The 20,204-nt window shown below is 58.4% G+C and overlaps 1 protein-coding gene across 2 annotated transcripts; it reads left to right on the top strand.

Annotated features, from left to right (window-relative positions):
• The first annotated feature begins 293 nt into the window (after nt 1-293).
• Nucleotides 294-18,982, top strand: WFS1 (wolframin ER transmembrane glycoprotein). Of its 2 annotated transcripts, XM_075544670.1 has the most exons (9): nt 294-415; nt 3,296-3,433; nt 5,680-5,762; nt 6,262-6,406; nt 6,680-6,850; nt 6,934-7,014; nt 7,477-7,631; nt 10,668-12,498; nt 15,779-18,982. In XM_075544670.1, exons 2-8 carry the CDS (start codon nt 3,301-3,303, stop codon nt 12,459-12,461), a joined length of 2,562 nt encoding a protein of 853 aa, XP_075400785.1. In that variant the 5' UTR covers nt 294-415; nt 3,296-3,300; the 3' UTR covers nt 12,462-12,498; nt 15,779-18,982. The 2 variants fall into 2 exon arrangements, with proteins under 2 accessions (XP_075400785.1, XP_075400784.1); XM_075544669.1 differs by having other exon boundaries at nt 10,668-18,982.
• Nucleotides 18,983-20,204: the final 1,222 nt, after the last annotated feature.

The following is a 20,204-nucleotide window of genomic DNA, read 5'->3' as shown; positions in this document are numbered from 1 at the left end:
AGTGGTACGGAACGTGTCGAGTCCTCCCGTAAAAGTTCTTTCTGGGCGGGGCCTTGGGCAGGTCTGCTCGGAAACATCCTCGGTGAACAGGCGGGGCCTAGGCGGGGCCCGAGTCCGCTCGGCAACTTTCGGTCCCGCCCCCAGAGCTCTAGAGCCTTACTGCGTAGGAGGCGGGCCGGCGAGATCCCACGCGGCGCTCCGTATTGGCGGAAGCTGGAGGTGATTGACGGTCGGGCCGGCCGCTGAGCAGGCCGAGCGGGGGCTGCGTGCCCGGAGCCGCGCCGTGAGTGGAGAACGGACGCTCCCCCCTCTAAGGCCCCGCCTCCGCCGCGCACCGCTTCGCTGCGGCCGCTTGGCCTGCGGATCCGAGATTCCACCGCGGCGGAGGCTCCGGGCAAAGGGCCTCTTACAGCCGGTGAGTACTCGCCGAGACGGGGGCGGGCCGGAAACGCCAGCCTCAGTTTCCCTCAGCGCGAGTCCCTGCAAATCTCGCTGGCGCCTCGTCGGCCCCACGTGTGCGTGGGGAAACTGAGGCTCAGCAGGGTCCGGCCCGATGCCCGGCCACAGCCCTCTCCCCGCGGGCGCGCCTGGCGTGCAGGGCCGGACTCGGGCTCAGGCTCCGGGCGCCGGCCCACAGCCCTACGAGCCGAACCGCCACTGCCCTTCGGGCGCCCTGGGAGGGGTCGGGGAGGGGGGAAGGCTGACACGGGCCAGAGCGGCTCCAGGCTGTGTGGAGGGATAGACGGTCAGACAGACGGACGGCCTCCTACTGCACTGACGCCCCTCACCCCCGACCAGACTAGCCGCCTGATGCACGGACAACATTCTGGGGAACATTCCAGGGTGCTGGCTTGGCTCCCTCCCCCATGTTTAATCCTCCCATTGCTGGTAGACACCAGCCAGGGTCGCCCTGACTTGCATGCTTGCTGCACATGAGCAGTGACCCCTCTGCGGCCACTCCTTCACCTTGGACACTGACCCACCCCACCTCCCGCCCACAAACCAGCCTTTAAGCTGCCAAGAGGCTACACACTCCCTCAGTTTGGGAGGGTCCCTGATGCCTCAGCATACCTTCCTGCCCAGCAGACAGGCTGCGCTCAGGAAAGGGGCAGACTGCTTGTCCTCAGGGTGGTGTGCAGGGCCCACCCCACACCTGGCTGCAATATAGACACGTCCCTCACTGTGGCCACAAACACCTCAAGACCCACCTTGGGAAGTGGCAACCCCACCCAGGCTGGCCCTGGCCACCATCAGTTTGCCCCAAACCTCATAGGCATGTCATTCCATCTCCCAGGACTCCCATTCAGTCCGGTCATTGACCAGCCTCCTGCACTCTTCCCTCACATCTTGCCCCACCCCCCACCCCCCAGCATCCCTTCCTACTGGAAACCCTGTCAGCTCCCATCCTCTGCTGTAGCACAGACTGTCCTGCCCCCAAGTGTAGCCGAGTCATGATCCAGGATGAGGGCAGCTGGGGCTCAGACCTGGACACACTGGGCCCTGGCTCCTGTGGAGTGGGGGTGGTTTCCAGTGCTAGGGGGCACTTGCCTGGTCCCCTGCATCCTCATATCCTGACTATCGCTAGAAGCACCGGGACAGAAGCACCGGGGAGCCACTGGGGGTGGGGTGGGTCTTGAGGTCTCAAGTGGCAGGACACATGGGCACATCCCTGGCCCTGGGGGCCCATCCTCTAGGGCCTAGGGGCTGGAGGCCTTGGCAGTTTAGAATGGCTTCCAGCCGAGGTCTGAGAGGAGGCAGGGCAGCACTGAGAATCAGGGTGTTCTTCCGCCGTCTCTGCAGGGTGCTGTTTCCCCCCAACCCCACCCAGGAGCTGTCATACCTGGTGCTTGTCCTATGGGCAGCAGATGCACAACTGTGGGTGGGTTTCCCAGCACCGGTCAAGTGGGCAGCCAGGGCATGCTGTGTCGGCAGGCAGTGTTGTGTGGCCGCCCTCTGGATGCGCTGAGCAGTGTGGTGGGCAATGTGGGGGCCCAAGCCTCAAGATTCCCTGCAGTGGTGTACTGGGGGCAGTCATCCTGTCTGGGCCACCGGGCCTTCTGTCCCTGTCCAAGTAGGTGGTAAGGCCCTCTGCTGAGCTGGGTGCTGGCTCCCAGTGCAGGGGATAAAAATACATGCGGTGCTCATGGGGAAGGAATGTGCGACGGGCCCTGTGGACTTCACACGGTGCCTGTTCTGACCCCCTTGCAGCCACCAGACAGGGCGGGAGTGGGAGAGCCATGGGTTGGGCTCTTGTTCTGCAGTGGGGAAGTCACACGCAAGCCAGCCCCAAGCTCTCTGGCTCCCTTTACCCAGCACACCAGCCCCCTGTGTGCATATCCGGAGTCGGGCGCAGCCCAGGTGCCCACAGCAAGTAACACATTGATGGCCCCTGGACCCAGCCCAGGAGATGCACTGTCTCATACTACATGCCTGCCACCATCGCCCCTTCTCCATTCCCAGCAGCAGAGTCCTTGCTTGAGTGGCTTGTTTTGGTTGGTGTGGGGTGCCGTGCTCGGTTGGCCCACAGCCCAGCCTGAGCTGCATGTCCAAGTCCCTTCTGTGAGGTTTCTCAGCACGTCGGCTTCTTCCCGCTTCCCATGGTAGGTGGTTTTCTCCCATCATCCCCTGCACTGGTTTACTCAGGCCATCAGAACCATGTGGCTCCCAACCATGTTGCCATGAGTCCTGTCAGTCAAGGCTGGAAGGCCATCATCAGGGTGTGGGCACCAGGGCTGGTCCTCTGTCTGGCCCTCCAGCTCCTGCAGTGACCAGGGTCCTTGATTGTGGCTGCAGCCCCCGGTCTCGGTCTGGCCTTCATACAGCTGCTCCCCCTGTGTCCACCTCGTGTGCCCTTCTTAAGAGAATACCTGTTATAAAGGGGTGCGGGGTTGTAGACATGACCCCATGTGCACCAGAAGGAAGCACTGCCAGGCCTGCTCCTCACAGGGGTTCCTCTGCCTGGGCCCATCCCTGTGGCCAGGGCTTTTCCACATGCCTACACATGATGCCCTCCATGACAGCGTGGCCAGTATGTGACGCGAAGAGGAAACACGGATCAACCAGTGACATACCCTTAGTCCCTATGCATAGCTCCCATAACCCTAGCCCCCCCTCCCCCATCAGCACTCGCTCAGCACTGCCCCTCAGGCGTCCTTACTGACCCTACCCTGCCTCAGATGGGCTCATAGGGCCAGCGCCTGGGGGGCTACAGTGTGCCCAGTGATGAGTGGTCTGGGGCGATGTGAGTGGTCTCTGGGCGCTCCTGCCCCGAGTCTGAGCTGCACTTTGTTTGTAGGCAACATGGACCCCAGCACCCCTCCTCCGATGAACCCCGCCCGCCTGCCGCCCCAGACCCGGGCCCGGCTCAACGCCACCACCTCACTGCCGGAGCAGGACCTCGAGGACCCCCATGCCAGGCCTGCCCAGAGCCCAGGTGAGAGCAGGCAAACCCAGTGGAGGCCCCGCTTGGCAGGGGCCTGGGTGGGAGGACAGTGTCTCCAGAGCAGCTCTTATCTGCACCAAGTAGAACTAGGGACTCAGGTGGCCACAGGGTGCTATGCTCCACCCCCACCTCTGTCTGATGTTGGGAGGAAGAGATGCCCACACAGGCCCAAGGAGAGGATTCTGGGCCTTTCCCCTCCAAATCCTGACTGAATGCCGCTGCCCTCCCATGACCCCCTCCTGAGGTTTCTCTGGAGAGTCCCCCAAAGCTGCTCAGGACCAGCTCCTGGAAAAGATGAGGCGTGGGGCCCAGGCTGAACAGGTCAGCCCCACAGCCCTCCCATCCATCCATCCATCCATCCATCCGTCTGTCTGTCCAGCATGGGCAAGGCTAGCCATGAGAAGAAGTTCACAGAGCCTAGGGGTACTGTGAGGAGCTAGGGGCAGGTATGTACAACCTTGGGACTGACCAGTGAAGAGCTGTATCCTAGGGAAGGTCCCAGCCAGTTCTGAGCCCAGGGTGGTGACGGGAGTTGTCTGCTTGTGGTTCAATGACATACAGACACCCTCTTCCACCATGGGATTCCCTGGCATCTCATATATTCACCTGTGGTCTAGCCATCACTCCGACCAGGTCCAGGAGGGGACCTGGTGCCCACTCTGCCCTCGCCCAGCTCCTGACACCACCAGTTAACAGTGCCCTGCTAGAGATGCTTTGTCTGCACGGGCACATGCACAAGGCCTCTCGCCTCTGACTGCTGCCACTCAGCAGCTGGTGTCAGTCTACATCTGTCTCCCTTATCCCTCACCTAGCTGTGGCTCTTGGGTGGTCCCCACCTCAGCCCCGTGAAAACACCACAGAGAGCCCCAGCCTCTGATGACTGGGCCTGAGAGTGCAGGTCACATGGTAGTCTGTGTCGTCATGACTGGACCTGAGAGTGTCGGGTCACAGGGTGATCATATGTTTTCATGAGTAGGACTGAGAATGCCGGGTCACATGGTGATAGTTTACTTGTTTGTGGAAGCCTTTTTCCCTGAATGTCCATCAATGGCTGTGGTGTGGGCTGGGGCAGAAGCAGGAGGAGGGGGCGGGGCTGTCCCTGGACCTGAGCCTGTGGGCATTGGCAGGCCTGGTGCCTTTGTAGGGGCTGTGGAGGCATCTCAAGGACCACAGGCTCGTTTCCATGCTCTGAGTGGCCCATTTGATCTGCTGCCTGATGGCATCCACCCTGGGCCCCCAGAATTCAGTGTTATTTCTGAGAGGGGTTCCCCCTCTGAGAAGGCCCGAGGGTACAGCAGATGTCCACTGACTACCAGTCGACAATCAGGGCCCTGCTGGATCCTCAGGACATCCCTCCTGGCTGGTGCTGGAAGAGCCCTGGAGGGCTGGGAGCGTGGCCTGCTGTCCTCAGGTGGCCGTACCATGGGTGGTGCCAGCATGGACCCCACATGGGCCTCACTGGGTCCCCGTGCAGCACTGACCTACCTGCTGACTGGTGAGGCCCCACTATGGCCCTGACATGGTCTCTTGGCACTAGTATTGGCCTTGAGTGATTTGTTGGTTTCATCTCCCATCAGAGAGGTCCTGGTCTCTCTCAGTGAGCCCAAGAGCACGAGCTGGTCACATCCCAAGGGGTGGACTCAGGACACTGCTTCCTGTGGCTCCACTAGGCAGCACTTCCCTTTCCCTTCCCTGGTTTCTCCCTGCATCTCCTGAAGGGACCCCACTGGCCCTCAGGGAGGGGCCTGTGCAGGGGTGAGAGCTGTGGGGTCATGGGGCGGGGCAAAGGATGGGGGCTGCCTGGTGGGCCATGGGGTCCTGAACAGGTGGCAGGGCTGGAAGCAGTGGAGAGAGGACAGAACTGTGGGGTCTGGTAGGAGGAATCGGGGCGTGGAACAGGCAGGTCCTGGGACCCTCTGCTCAGACCAGCTGGGCAGTAACTGCAGGGTCCTGCCCTAAGTGTCCACTGCGCCCTTTGTCTTCCAATCCCAGCCACGCCCCATACCTCAGGGCCTTCCTGCAGGAAGCCCCCAGCCTGACCCAGAGATGGTGTCAGGTGACAGCTGCCCAGACCAAGTGAGTCCTTCGCAGGGCTGAGGCAGCCAGCTGAGCCCAGATACAGTGGGCCTCCCACTGCCCCAAGAGGTGTCTGCCTCTCTGGGCCTCTCAGGCCCTGCCCCAGGGCTGAGTGCCCTTCCAGGCACGCCAGGCTCACAGGGCCATCCATCGTTTTTCAGAGTTTGGGAGGGAGAACACGGCACCCCCCTTCGAGGAGATCCTGGAGAAAGCCAAGGCCGGGGACCCCAAAGCGCAGACAGAGGTGAGGACTGCTCGCCCACCCCGTGTGCGCCCACCAAACCCTCCGCCCCAAGTGCAGGCTCCACCTTGGGTGGGGCACCGGCCCTGGGGAGGGCAGGGAACCCACGAGCCCTGGCTCTCCAGAGGTCATTCTTGCCACTGCCCACAGCTGCATGTGGGGGCCAGTGTCCTTGTTCCTCTAGCCAGCCCCCTGGGGCTCGCTCAGTGCCTGAGGACAGGCAGGGCAGGAGACCCCGGGGATACTGGTGTCTGCTGCACAGCCAAGTGGGGCTCCTCCCGCCCACACTGGCACTCCCTGTCACCCCAGGTTTAAGGGACCACCCCCTATCCTCACTGGACCTCCTATTTCCCCACACAGTGTCCCCTCACACCCAGGCCTGGTGTCTCTTTCTCACCCACCCACGTCTGACGCCCTCACACTATGCCCTCCTACCCCTACACTTGGTGCCTGACCCTCCCCCATGGCCCAGTGAGTGCTCCCTGCTCCCTGCTTCCTGCAGGTGGGGCGGCACTTCCTGCGGCTGGCCTGCGAGGGGGACGAGGAGTTCAACAGCTGCACCGCCGTTGGCTGGCTGGTCCTCGCTGCAAAGCAGGGCCGCAGGGAGGCCGTCCGACTGCTGAGCCAGTGCCTGGCGGACAGGAAAGGTGGGTGTACCCAGCGGTGCGCTGACCACCCCCAAGCAGCGCCCCGTCCCTCTTCCCCCAACCGCCATCAGACACGTGACGGGCTCCTGTGAGCTCCCTGCCCCAGCTGTCCCACCCCAAGGGAGGGACACGCCACCCAGAGGCCTTGCGGTCAGTGTGCTGGATGGCAGCACCCTTGGGCTCTGCCCATCGTCAGAGTCCAGTGGTCAGTGCTCAGAGGTCAGCACCCTGTGGTCACTGGAGCCAGCACTGCCCCCTCTGACGCCGGCGCAGGAATCACATCAGAGAACGAGCCACTGGTGCAGGAGCTGACATCCGAGACGGAACTGGAGCGTGTGGTACGCAGGCTGGCACGCGTCATGTACTGGAGGCTCAACCCCGCCAGGGAGAAGCAGGTGGCTGTGTCCGAGCTGCTGGAGAATGTGGGCCAGGTCGACGGGCATGGTGCGTGAGGTGCGGGGGGGGACCAGGGGGTGAGGGGGGGATGCCAGGCCAGCCTCCAGGTCTCACCCACCCTATCCCCACAGAGGGCGGGGCCCAGCCTGGCCCTGTCCCCAAGTCCTTACAGAAGCAGAGGCGGATGCTGGAGCGTCTGGTCAGCAGAGAGTGTGAGTACTGACCCATCTGACTTCTTCCCAGATCTCTGCTGGGGCCCCACCCATGGCCCATCTCGCCCCCAGGCCCTCACCACCCACATCCTGCTTCTACCCCAGATGTGCTGGGGGACCCACCTACCAGCCTACCCAACCCCAGACCACCAACCCACTTCCCCCAGGATCTGCTAAGAGGCCTCTTGCCCCCTTGTCCCCTGCGGGCACATCAGGATGGGCTGGAGGGCCGCTCCATTTGGGCAACTCCACCAGAGTTCGCTTTGTGGGCATGGGGCGCCTGGAGATGGAGGAGACCCAGACAGGTTTCCAGCAGGGCTCAGGCTGCAGGGGGACTTGGCAGGGAAGTTTGGTGTCATCCAAAGACTCCTCCAGTCCCCGTCAGCAGGGCAGGGAAGTGTTGTCCAAGAGGCCTGCATCCCACCCTGCGTTCCTAAGGACACTCTCCCTCTCCCGCTGCAGCCAAACGCTTCCTCACCCTGGATGACTTTGTGGAGATCACCAAGAAGTACGCCAAGGGCATCATCCCCCGGGACGTGTGCCTGCAGGCCGAGGATGAAGACGAGGACGATGAGCTGGCTGGGAAGAGCCCCGAGGACTTGCCGCTGCGCCTGAGGGTGAGGCCACGCCCCTGTGGGTGCTCTGCAATACCAGGGGGAGGCTCCCCTCGATGTGTGGGCCTGTGTCTCCATGGGAGCCAGAGCACAGGAGGGCAGCCAGTCGAGTGGTGAGTGAGATGCAGGACGGAGCCTGGCCTGGCCGCGGGGACGGTCCTCATGCCCTCAGCAGGCTCTCTGGGAGCATGGTTCGGCCCTTCCACCCTCTGTAGCTGGGCTGCCCTTCCCACAGGCCCTTCCCAGATGTCTGTTTTGCAGCATTGTTGCCAGTCTGTGGCGTGTCTTTCCTTTCTAACAGTGCCACTTTGAAAAGCCAGGTTTTTAGTTTTTAAATGAAATGCGACTTAGGGTTTTCTTCTTCCGTGGACCCGTGTTTGGGTGGTTGTATCTCAGAAGTCATTGTCACACTCAGGTCCCCTGGATTTGGCACAGTGGTTGGCCAGCAGTGTGAAGCCACCAGCCACTAACTAAGAGACCCATACCTGTAGCCCTGTGCAGAGGACAGGGCGGCAGGCAGAGTGATCAGATGATGGAACAGCTCATGGCTGTCAGGGGCCCCAGCGGCGTAGCGGGTCTGTGTTGGGCAGCTAACTGCAAGCTCAGTGGTTTGGAGCCATAGCCCCTCCATGGGGGAAAGACGGGCCTTTCTGCTCCCATAGAGAGTGACCATCCCAGAAAGCCACAGGCGCCGGTCTACACTGTCCTGTGTGGTTGCCATTGGCCCGACCTGACAGCCCAGAGTCTTTCGGTTGTCCTCTGGAAAGTGTTCCCCGTGACTGTCAGAGACCTAAGTTCTACATCGGGTGCTTGGTGCTGCAGGTGGAAGGCCAGCTGTCCCAGGGCCGTTTGTGGGATAGGCTGGGTGACCTTTGCTGCTTCGTCAAAGATGAGCTGACTGTCCCTGGGGTGGTCTGTGTCTGGGCTCACTCATCTGCCCCGGGGTCTCGTTTATTCACCCACTACCACCACATTGTCCAGGCCAGCTCCCCTCCTGTGGTAGTGGCTGGGCTTTCCATGTAAACGGTAGAGTCAACTTGTCCAGTCCCACAAAGGAACTCCCTGCGGTTCTGACTGGGATTGCACCAGACTCGGAGGTCATGTTGGGAAGAGTTGACAGTCTTCCTGTCCACGGGCGTACGGGCGTAGATTCTGTTTGTGTTGCTTCTTGTCAGCCTGTTTGTCATTTTCTCCCTTCAAGACAAACAAATGAACCGTTGCTATAGATTCGGTGCTAACCCGTGACAGCCCTGCGCATTCCCGAGAGATGCTCCTGGGGAGGGTCTTCACGACTGTGGGGGTGCCTTGCTGTGGGGGGTGAACTGCCACGCTGGATTAGTCCACAAGTGCTTCACTGTTTGCAAGGGGCTGGTTCCTGTGTAGCACTGGGCATGTTTTGTGAGGTGAATGTCAGAATTCTGTGGTGCTAATGTCAATGGACTTGTGGTGTTTCTCATTTTAATTATGCATGACTTTAACGTGCTGACCTTGTAGGAGTCCTGCCCCCTGCTGTCGTCGGGTATGTGGCCCATTCCCGAGGCAGTCACGCCATTTGTGAACAGAGGCATGTGACTTGTTCCTTCCACTCTTCAGTGGTTTCGTTTCCTTATCTAACGTGGACTCTGGGACCGCCTTGAACGGTAGTGGAGAGGCAGCCGTCCTTGTCTTGATCCGATCATCCAGATGCATGCCCCTCGCACCACTGCGTCTGATGTTGGGTGTGGGTTCTGTCCATGCTCTTTATCAGGCTGAAGAACTTCTCAAGCACTCGTTTGCTGGAAGTCATGTGTGTGTGTGCGTGTGTGTTGGGGGTGTGTGTGTGTTGTGGGTGTGTGTTGTGTACGTGTGGTTGGGTGTGTGTGTTGGGGGGGTGTTGGGTTTTCGACATCTGTTGATAGGATCTTGATTTTCTAGTTTGTTGATAGGATGGAATGTGTTCAATGGTTTGTGCAACCAGCCGTACATGCTTGCACCAAATCCCATGTGGTCGGATGGATGAATTGCGGTTCTGTCTCACAGACTTCGGACATGTTGTCAGAGAAAGGACATTATACTGGGTAAATTGGGGGGGGGGGGCAACAAGAGGAGACTTCACAAGCTGGACGGACTCCGTGGCAGCAACGACGGGCTCAGACGTGTGCACAGTGCGGGGCCAGCAAGGACCGGTCGTGTTTTCTTTGGCTTTGCACAGCTCAGCTGTGAGTCACAGCATCAGACGACAACGCTCCTCCTGTGCAGCGTTGGCTGCGATCTGCTGACCATCTGTTTGCTTCACTGTTTGTAAGGGGCAAGGATTTGCATCTGTATTCACAAGAGGGAGCGAGCAGTCTGTAGTTTGTCTTGCTGGTCATGTCTGTCTTGGGGATGAGGTAGTGCTGGTCACTTAGGATGAGTTGGGTCACATGAGTCCCATCTCAAACCACACTCACAGACTGTGAACTCACTTCCGCTCAGGGGGACCCTGTAGGACAGAGCAGGGTGGCCCTGTGGTTCTCCTTCACTATAAATCTCTGCAGGAATAGAAAGCTGCCTCATTCTCCAGAGGAGCTTCTGGTGGTTTTGAACTGCTAACCCTGAGGTTAGCAGCCAAGCCTGTCACCCTCGTGCCACATCAAGCCCCTCTTCCTTCCTGAGCGTTTTCCTGGATTATCTGAAGTCTGCTCAGTGTGAGGTCCACGCAGCCTCTCCAGCACTTTTGTCAAGTGCTAGCGCAGTGTGGCTGCCTCCGTGCCGCTCCTTGGTGATGGCTGGGTTTCTAAGTTCAAAGTGAGATTTTAATAGGCAGCATATAGCGGGCCTTGTGTTTGCCTCCACTCGAGAGTCTGTCTTTTACTGGGTGTGCTGAGACTGTTCGCATACAGTGGTCACAGCTGGCCTGCTCTCCCTGCGGCCCACCTCCTGAATGGAGGCCCATAGTGGGAGCACAGCAGGGCAGACTGCCCCTTGTGCTGGGAGCTGGTGCGTGGAGGGGGCAGTGTGCGGGGAAGTGCCTGAGTCCTTGTCCATGCTCACAGCCCCTCTCTTCCCCCCGCCCCCCAGCTGGTCAAGTACCCCTTGCACGCCATCATGGAGATCAAGGAGTACCTGATCGACCTGGCCTCCAAGGCAGGCATGCACTGGCTGTCCACCATCGTGCCCACCCACCACCTCAACGCTCTGCTCTTCTTCTTCATCATCAGTAACCTGACCATCGACTTCTTCGCCTTCTGCATCCCCCTGGTGGTCTTCTACCTGTCCTTCCTCTCCATGGTCATCTGCACCCTCAAGGTCTTCCAGGACAGCAGGGCCTGGGAGAGCTTCCGCACGCTCACCAACCTGCTACTGCGCTTCGAGCCCAGCCTGGACGTGGAGCAGGCTGAGGGCAACTTCAGCTGGAACCACCTGGAGCCCTATGTCCACTTCCTGCTGTCTGTCTTCTTCGTCATCTTCTCCTTCCCCGTCGCCAGCAGGGACTGGGTGCCCTGCTCTGAACTGGCGTTGGTGGCCGTCTTCTTCACAGTGACCAGCTACGCCAGCCTGGGCACCTCCGCCGAGCCCCACACCCGCAGAGCATTGGTCACTGAGGTGATGGCTGGCCTGCTGTCGCTGCTGCCCAGCCTGCCCTTCGAGTGCCAGCCGCTGAAGCTGCTGGGCCAGGCCCTGTTCCGCGTGCCACTGGGCCGCCTGGTGGTGCTCAACGTCAGCGTGCCCTGCCTGCTGTACCTGCACCTCTTCTACTGCTTCTTCCGCATGGCGAAACTCAGACGCTTCAAAGGCACCTACTGCTACCTGGTGCCCTACCTGGTCTGCTTCATGTGGTGTGAGCTGGCGGTGGAGCTGCTGCTGCAGTCCACCGGCCTGGGGCTGGTGCGTGCCTCCATCGGCTACCTGCTCTTTCTCTTCGCACTCCCCGCCATGACCATCGGGCTGGCCCTCATGGGCCTGCTGCAGCTGGGACGCTGGCTGCTGTCCCTGGAGCTGACCAAGGTGGTGGCTGTCCTGGCGGCATGCGGCATCCCGCTGCTGCTGCGCTGGGGCCGAGGGGCGCGCGCCTCTGTGTCAGGCGCGCTGCGGTCGCTCACACGTAGCTCCGTGGTCAAGCTCATCCTGGTCTGGGTCTCGGCCGTGGTGCTCTTCTGCTGGTTCTACGTGTACCGTTCAGAGGGCATGAAGGTGTACAACTCCACGCTGACCTGGCCACAGTACAGCGCCCTGTGCGGGCCGCGCGCCTGGCGCGAGACCAACATGGCCCGCACGCAGATCCTCTGCAGCCACCTGGAGGGCCACCGGGTCACCTGGACGGGCCGTTTCAAGTACGTGCGCGTGACAGATATCGAAAACAGCGCTGAGGCGGCCGTCAACATGTTGCCGTTTGCTGCGGGAGACTGGCTGCGCTGCCTGTACGGCGAGGCCTACCCAGCCTGCAGCACCCAGGGTGCACCCACCGCCGAGCCGGAGCTGTGCCGTCTCTCGCTGCTGGCCAAGCACCCCTGCCACATCAAGCGCTTTGACCGCTACAAGTTTGAGCTCACAGTGGGCATGCCGCCCGGTGGCCCCGAGGTTGAGGACGATGTCACCAAGGACATCGTGCTGCGGGCCAGCAACGAGTTCCGGGCCGTGCTGCTTGGCCTGCGCCAGGGCAGCCTCGTCGAGTTCAGCACCGTGCTCGAGGGCCGTCTGGGCAGCAAGTGGCCCGTCTTCGAGCTCAAGGCCATCAGCTGCCTGAACTGCCCGGCCCAGCCCCTGCCGGCCCCGCGGCACGTGAAGCTGGAGCAGGACTGGCGTGGCTCTGCCCATGGCGCCCTCAAGTTCGCCTTCAATTTCTTCTTCTTCCCCTTCCTGTCGGCCGCCTGAGGGCGGGGCGCCCGGGGTGCCCTGGTGTGTATAAGAGGTATGAGTGTGCGTGTGTGTGTTTGGGGGGGGTGCGAGTGCGCACCTGGTGTACGGGTGTGGATATGCGTGTGCGTATAAATGTGTGCATGTGGGTGCTTGTGGTACATGTGCAGGTCTGCTCATGGTGTGTACATATGCATGTGTGGGTGCTGGGGGGTGTTTGTGGTACGCGTGCATGTGTATCTGGGTGTGCATATGTGACGTGTGCACGCGTGTGAGTGCACACACGAGCTCACGTTGGCAGGTTAACCTAGGCTTCCTGACCTCTTGTGCACATGCCGCTGGCATGCACTGCCCCCTGCTCACCCACCCACCGTGCCACATACTGCCCAGCCCCAGGCCTCCCATGGGCTGAATGGCAGGAATGCCACCCCATCCCGAGAAGCACTTTAAAACCAACTGATCGCGCTGTGCTCCACCCCCCCCACCCCACCCCACCCCACCCCCCCGCCACACACACACACACACGCACGCCTGGCTCCAGTGGCGAGCCATGCTGGAGTCGGGCAGGCTTGCCAGTGCCCATCCATGACCGGTGTGCCACGCAGCTGTGATGTGGATGCTGGGCCACACCAACACTAGGACACACTGAGAGGAAATGAAGGAAGGGTCCTTGATCGTCGTCTCAGTCAAGCTTCTTTTTGGCCCCAGGGCCACCTGCAGGGACTCAGCAGGTGTGTGTGTGTGTACGTTCCCCAGCAGCGAGTTAGCAGAGCAGCCTGGGGCAAGAGTGTATCCTGTACCAAGAGCCTTCCTGTCCAGGGATCAGCCCTGTGACCCAGTGGCCCTTGTTCTGCCAGCCTTCGCTCAGGACACGTTCCTGGGGGCAGCGGGGATGCCCCCCCCCCCCGTCTGCCCTTTCTCAGAGAGCCGGGGAGGAAGGATGGCTCCCTTTCGTCTCTTCTCATGAGGAGGTCTGCGATCACAGAAGCAGGGGCAGGGTCCTGTCCTGGCAGCGCCTTCCACCTTGTGCCTGCCGCAGCCACACTAGACAGGATTGACCCCGCTCTGCCTCCTCCAGCCTCAGCCTCTCCACCTGCAAGGCCCAGGGCCTGCCTGGCTGGCCAGAGCTTAGGCAAGCAGTTTTCCCTAAGGGACCGGCACTCTGAGCAAGCCCTCACTAGTGGTGTGAGGCCACGCCGGCCTGCTGTGAGCTCCGCCCGCTGCGGGTGGTGAGCCACTCGGGCTGGACGACACAGTGGGGACCTGGAGACTCTGCCTGCAAACCCCTCCCCAGGCCCAGTGCAGCCCCTCGGGTGGTAAACGGGACAGCAGCCAATCTGTCCACCATGGTCCCCACAGAGCCAGTGCTGGGGCATCCGTGATGTTCCCCCTGATGTCCTGTGAGCCTATCCCTGGCAGCTGATTCCAAGGGTGCAACTCAGTCGGCCCAGGACTCCAGTTTGTGTGTGTGTGCGCGTGTGTGTGTAGCAGTGGGGGGGTGTTACAGGGAAGGGGGCAGGGGCCAGAGGGCCTCCTGGAGGAAGTGGGTGAGGAGGCATGGAGCTGTGAAGGTGACCCAGCTGGAAGAGACAGAGTTTGGCCTTTGTCCTGGGAACAGCTGGGTACCCACTGGCATGGACAAGATGTGGCTGACTGGCTTGGACCCCTAGACCCATGCACAGCTGCAAGTGCCCTGTGCCCCTTATTCACAGGACCATGGGATCAGAACTAGTGTAGGCAGGTGCCATCAGGGTCCTCAGCCCTCACCAGGGTCCCACTCCTCCATCCCCCGCCCTGTGAGACCCCTGGGGGCTGAGGCAGCATCCTGCAGCACCACTGGAGGGTCCCTGGCACTGCCTCTTCCAGCAGGGACCCTGGGGCACTGGCCATGGAGGGCTCTGAGCCTGGGATCATCACAGAAGCAGGTGGTTGATGTTAGCAGCCTGGCTCCAGCCTGTGCTACCAGGCCCCTTGTAGCCACAAGAGAATGGGTATGGAGATGAGATGTCAGTCTGCATGGTGAGAGTGGGGGGGGGGGTCCTGCTGGTCATGGTAGAGCACCCCACTAGTAGCCCCCAGTGAGCAGACACGAAACCCCACCAACACCGGATCTCTGGTGAAACCAGAGATGGTTCCCCCTAAGATCAGGGACAAAATCCCAACCAAAGCCAGGCCCCTGGCCTCCTGAGCAGACTGCCACATCTTTCCTGGGGGTCCAGTAGCCTGGTGGTGGCAGTAGGCGCTTAGCCACTGTACCAAGAGGTCTCCTGCTGACGTGCCAAACGCACTTCACCGTGAGAGATGATGTCCTTCCCTGAGATGGGGAGCAGGGCAGGTGAGCCCCTATTCCCACCTGGGCCTGGACTGGGGGTCCTAAGGAAGCCACCTAAGACGCTGAGAGAAACGGTGCTGTACACGGGAGTGGGAGGGACAGGCTCGCCATGACGTCCCTGCAAAATGTAAAGGGGTCCACAAAACCTGGACCAACAGTGATTCTAACAAGGCAGGACACAGGGTCCATACACAGAGACCTTCGTTCTCCCGCTAACTTGTCAGAGACAAACAGTGTACTGTCATTTTCAGGGTCAGAGGCCCGCCAGGAACAAGCTGGTCCCAGTGGCCTCTTGCATCAGATTGGGCCCTGTTGATCTCAGATAATGAGAGCAGGCCTGCAGAACTGATGCCACCCCCCTTGTGGGAAGCTCCCCTCAATAGGGCAGACCTGAGGCCCGATCATTGTTTTAGCATCACTGACTCGGTGCCCCTGTGGGCTTCCAAGAGGAAGTCTTTACAAGAACCGGTCCCCTCCCCTCCCACAGAAGGACCAGCAGGTTCGAATTGCTGACCTTGCAGGTAGCATAACTCACTGGGCCACCCAGCCCCAGCCGAGGAGGCCCTGCAGCGTCCACCTGGCCACGTGATGGAGCTTCCCACTCACCCCCCACTGGCGCTACTTGACTTGTGGATCAGTGTTTCTCTGCACCATCGTATGAGAGACCCCATATGTTTCAAACCCCACTACCATCAAGTGGGTCTGACAGCAACTTCAGGGGGGGGGCTGAGAAGGGCATATTTGAGAAAGCTGAGGGACAGTGACAAAGATGGACTGACACCGTGGCTGCAGTGGCCTCGGCATGGCGCCATAGTGAGGAGGGCACAGGACCGGCAGTGTTTGGTTGTGTGGTGCACGGGCTCCCTGTGGATCAGAGTGTACTCGGTGGCCCCTAATAACTGTAAGCCTTAATGGGAACCAACAACCTCAGAGAGGCAAAACTCTGAAGCTAGAAATGGAAAGATACCGCCTGTTCCTGATTAGGAATGCTTTCTATCATTAGGTATCCATTCCTCACTGACCCGTAGATTCAACATCGGCAAATTGTTCTAGAACTCATGTGCAGAAGACCTATAGTGACCGGCCTTAACGACAGCATGGAGGAGGGGCAGTTAAGAATCACCATCAACTCAGCTGATGCCCAGGCGGCAGACACACCTCCAACCTGTCCGCCCTGACCCTCATGCTCTACTTCTCCGCTAGCTTCCCAAGGCTGCTGCAACACCCTGCAGAACTCGCAGGCGATGTTTCTGATGCGGGAGTTTATCGTCGAAGTAAAACCAATGCTGTCAAGTCGATTCTGACTCAGCATCCTGCCTGCTGTGGGCTTCTGAGACCAGTTCATGAGAGTGGAGAGCCTCCTCTCCTCTGAGGAACGTTTGGTGGGTTCAAACTGCTGACCTTGTGGATAGTTGCCCAAAGTATAACCTGCTGCTCTGCCAGGGACCCCTCTTAGAGAAGTAGGTAAAACGTCAGGATTTGTAGAGGAGTCCACATAAGTCTTGTATCAGGACAGTTTCCCCGCAGTCGTGCCCTCTGCCTTTGGCCCCTGCTGGGCACAGTGGGAGACAGCGCCTTTAGCTCCACAGAGAAGTTCCCAAAGGCAGCCCGCTCCGTCAACAAACCCAAGCCAGGAGGCGCTCAGCTATCTTGCTCTGTGAGTTGAGAAGCTCACCAGGCTCTCCAGCCCACCTAGAGCTCTCCTACCCACCTAACTTGCACCTGATCACCTCCTGGTTCTGCTGCTTCTGGCCTGGAGCCCTCCCTGGTGATTCTGTTCTCACTCAGTCTTGGGTCTAGGACATTCTCAGCGCAGGGACCCAGAGTCTGAGGACCACTACTGTTGGCTCTTCCTTCTTGATGGCACTGAGGCCCACTTTCCACCTCTGAGATGGCTCATTTGAACCTCGCACATGGCAAAACTAACCAGCCCCTGTGGGGTCTCCTAGTCCCCTACACCTTTGCTTGATGCCACTGGCACAGAGCTGGGGTCCTCAGACAGCAGCGTTTGCGAAGAACGCATCAAATATTATTGCATGTACTGTGGCTACCAGGAGGAGAAACATCTGCTGGAAGAAGACAGGGTGCTCCTTGGAGCCAGAATGGAGAGACCTCCTCTTGTACTTGGGCCCCCTCGTCAGAAGAGACCAGGCCCTGGAGGAAGCCATCGTGCTTGGTAAAGTGGAGGGTTAAGGAAAAGAGAAAGGCCCTCGACACTGTGGCCATAACAACAGGCCAGGCAGTGTTCAGATACACCACCAAAAACATGATCTGTGTACCCCAAAAGTCTGTGTGCCCAGCTACAATAAGACGAGAAACTTCTGCCCAGTGGAAGAATCTGTTGGACAAATGCCACAGATGGGGAGAAAATGTCTCCAAAATGCTTATCTCACAAAGGACTTCTATCCAAAACACAGAGGACTCTGCAGACTTGAGATCAAGTGACAGGGCACAAGGGATGAAACACCTTACAGACACCTCCCCGACCATGAGCTACGGGAGGCAAATATGGGCAAACATCCTCGGCATCTTGTCATTCAAAGTGCTCGCTGTCGTCAGGTCGACTCCGACTATGGTGACCCCACAGACTAGGGTTTATGAAGCTGCAGATCTCCACAGCAGCAGACAACCTCGGCTCTCCCCTGTGCTTAGAGCGCCTGGGAGTTAGCAGCCCAATACATAACCGACTACGCTAATGAGACTGAGACTTCGGTTGATGGGACACCTATTACACTGGCTAGCATTCAAACCCAGACGACCTCAGAGGCTGGTGATGTGGGGCTGCAGGGCCTCCTTCCCAGCTGGAGGGGCTGCAGCATGGTGCAGCCACAGCCAAAGTGACGCAGTGTGACCCCTCCGCCCCCCCATGAACACTATGCCCTGCATGTTCTCACCTTGACATAGAGACGGGCGTCCACAAGGAACCTGAATGTAGCACTCTGCCCACCACTGTGAAAAACAGGCAGCCAGCAGGATGGCCATGAGTGGATAAGCCGGCACTGAGCACTGTCCCCCCCACCCTCACCACGGTGCTCAGAGACCTCTGTGTGACGGCCTCAGTGGACGTGCCAGACTTCCAAAGGAAGTCATCTTTCTGAGGTGATGTCATTTCTTATTTGGCATGTTTGTGAATGCCAGCATTATTTGCATAGTCCTTGGGCTTGCAAAGGAATTCATCAGATTTGATGCTTTAAAAAATTATGCTATTAATTGTATTCATTTCTCCAAGCACCAGTGCATGGTGGGCTTTCTTTTTTCTTTCCATTGTTCTAATCATGGGAGAGGGGATTAGGAGCCAGGAACTGACAGGATGCCAATGGGAACACTTCAACAAACTGATCTAGCACTGGAAGCACTCACTAATCAATGCCAAGAAATTTGGGAAATGGTTACCTGGCTAACCGACAAGAAGAGATCATTGGTTGTATCCATTTGAGGAAGGTGACTGAGTAGAATGTGGAAAATACCAAACAATATCATTGACATCACATGCAAGTAACATTTTTGCTGAAGAGAATTCAAGAATGGTTGTACCAATACATTGACAGGGAACTGCTAGAAATTGAAGCTGGATTCAGAAGAGGACATGGAATAAGGGATATTGTTGCTGACATCCGTTGAATCTTGGCTGAAAGCAGAGAGCACCAGAAAGAGGGTCCCTTGTGTTTCATTCACTCTGAAACAGCATTCAACGGTGTGGATCATGACAAGCTATGGGTAGCCTGGAGACAGGGAATCCAGGATGCTTCATTGTGCTCATGCAGAGCCTACGCCTAGTCATTCTAACAAAACCAGGCAATGCTGCATGGTTTAAAATCAGGAAAGATGTGCATCAGAGTTAGAGCCTCTCACCAGGCGTCCTCAGTCTGCATGCTGAGCACATCCCCAGAGAAGCCAGATTGTGTGGAGAGGTGTGTGGCATCAGGATCGGTGGGAGGCTCATGAACCACCCACAGTGCGCAGATGACAAGACCTTGCTCGCTGTAAGTGAGCAGGCCTTGGAGCACTTGCTGATGAAGATCCAGGACTGCAGCCTTCGGTATGGATGACAGCTAAATGGAGAGAAGGGCAACATGCTCACCACTGGACCAGTAGTGAGCATCATGATCAATGGGGAGAGAGCGAAGTTGTCAAGGGTTTCATCTTGCTTGAATTTGCTCATGGGAGTCACAGTCAAGAGATTAAAAGGCACATGGCACTGGGGAAACCAGCTGCACCTCTTTCAAGTGTTGAAGAGCAAGGTTGTCCCTTTGAGGACTAGAGTGTGCCAGACCCCAGCCTTGGTGTTTTTTTGGTTTGTTTTTTTTTTTGCATTTTATTAGGGGCTCATACAACTCTTATGACAATCCATACATATACATACATCAATTGTATAAAGCACATCCGCACATTCCCCGCCCCAATCATTCTCTAAGCAATCGCTCTCCACTTAAGCCCTTTGCATCAGGTCCTCTTTTTTTCCCCTCCCTCCCCGCTCCCCTCTCCCTCATAAGCCCTTGATAATTTATAGATTGTTATTTTGTCACATCTTACCCTATCTGGACTCCCCCCTCCTTCTCTGCTGTCCGTCTCCAAGGGAGGAGGTCACATGTGGATCCTTGTAATCGGTTCCCCCTTTCCAACCCACTCACCCTCTACTCTCCCAGTATCGCCCCTCACACCCCTGGTCCTGAAGGTATCATCCACCCTGGATTCCCTGTGCCTCCAGCTCCCATATGCACCAGTGTACAACTTCTGCCCTATCCAGTCCTGCAAGGTAGAATTCGGATCATGGTAGTTGGGGGGAGGAAGCATCCAGGATCTGGGGGAAAGCTGTATTCTTCATCAGTACTACAGCGCACCCTGACTGACCCATCTCCTCCCCTAAACCCCTCTGTGAGGGGATCTCCAGTGGCTGACAAATGGGCTTTGGGTCTCCACTCTGCACTTCCCCCTTCATTCACTATGGTATATATATATATATATATATATATATATATATATATATATATATATATATATATATATATATATATGTATATATATATATATTGCATGATGCCTTATACCTGGTCCCTTTGGCACCTCGTGATCACACAGGCTGGTGTGCTTCTTCCATGTGGGCTTTATTGCTTCTGACCTAGATGGCCACTTGTTCGCCTTTAAGACCCCAGACACTATCTCTTTTGATAGCCGGGCACCATCAGCTTTCTTCGCCACATTTGCTTATGCACCCGTTTGTCTTCAGCGATCGTATCATGGAGGTGTGCAGCCAATGATATGATTTTTTGTTCTTTGATGCCTGATAACTGATCCCTTCGGGACCACGTGATCACACAGGCTGGTGTGTTCTTCCATGTGGGCTTTGTTGCTTCTGAGCTAGATGGCCGCTTGTTTATCTTCAAGCCTTTAAGACCCCAGACACTATCTCTTTTGACAGCCGGGCACCA

This window comes from Tenrec ecaudatus, chromosome 3 (assembly GCF_050624435.1).
Source record: "Tenrec ecaudatus isolate mTenEca1 chromosome 3, mTenEca1.hap1, whole genome shotgun sequence".
Classification (NCBI taxonomy): Eukaryota; Metazoa; Chordata; class Mammalia; order Afrosoricida; family Tenrecidae; genus Tenrec; species Tenrec ecaudatus.
This window is presented reverse-complemented; position numbering and strand designations above follow the sequence as displayed.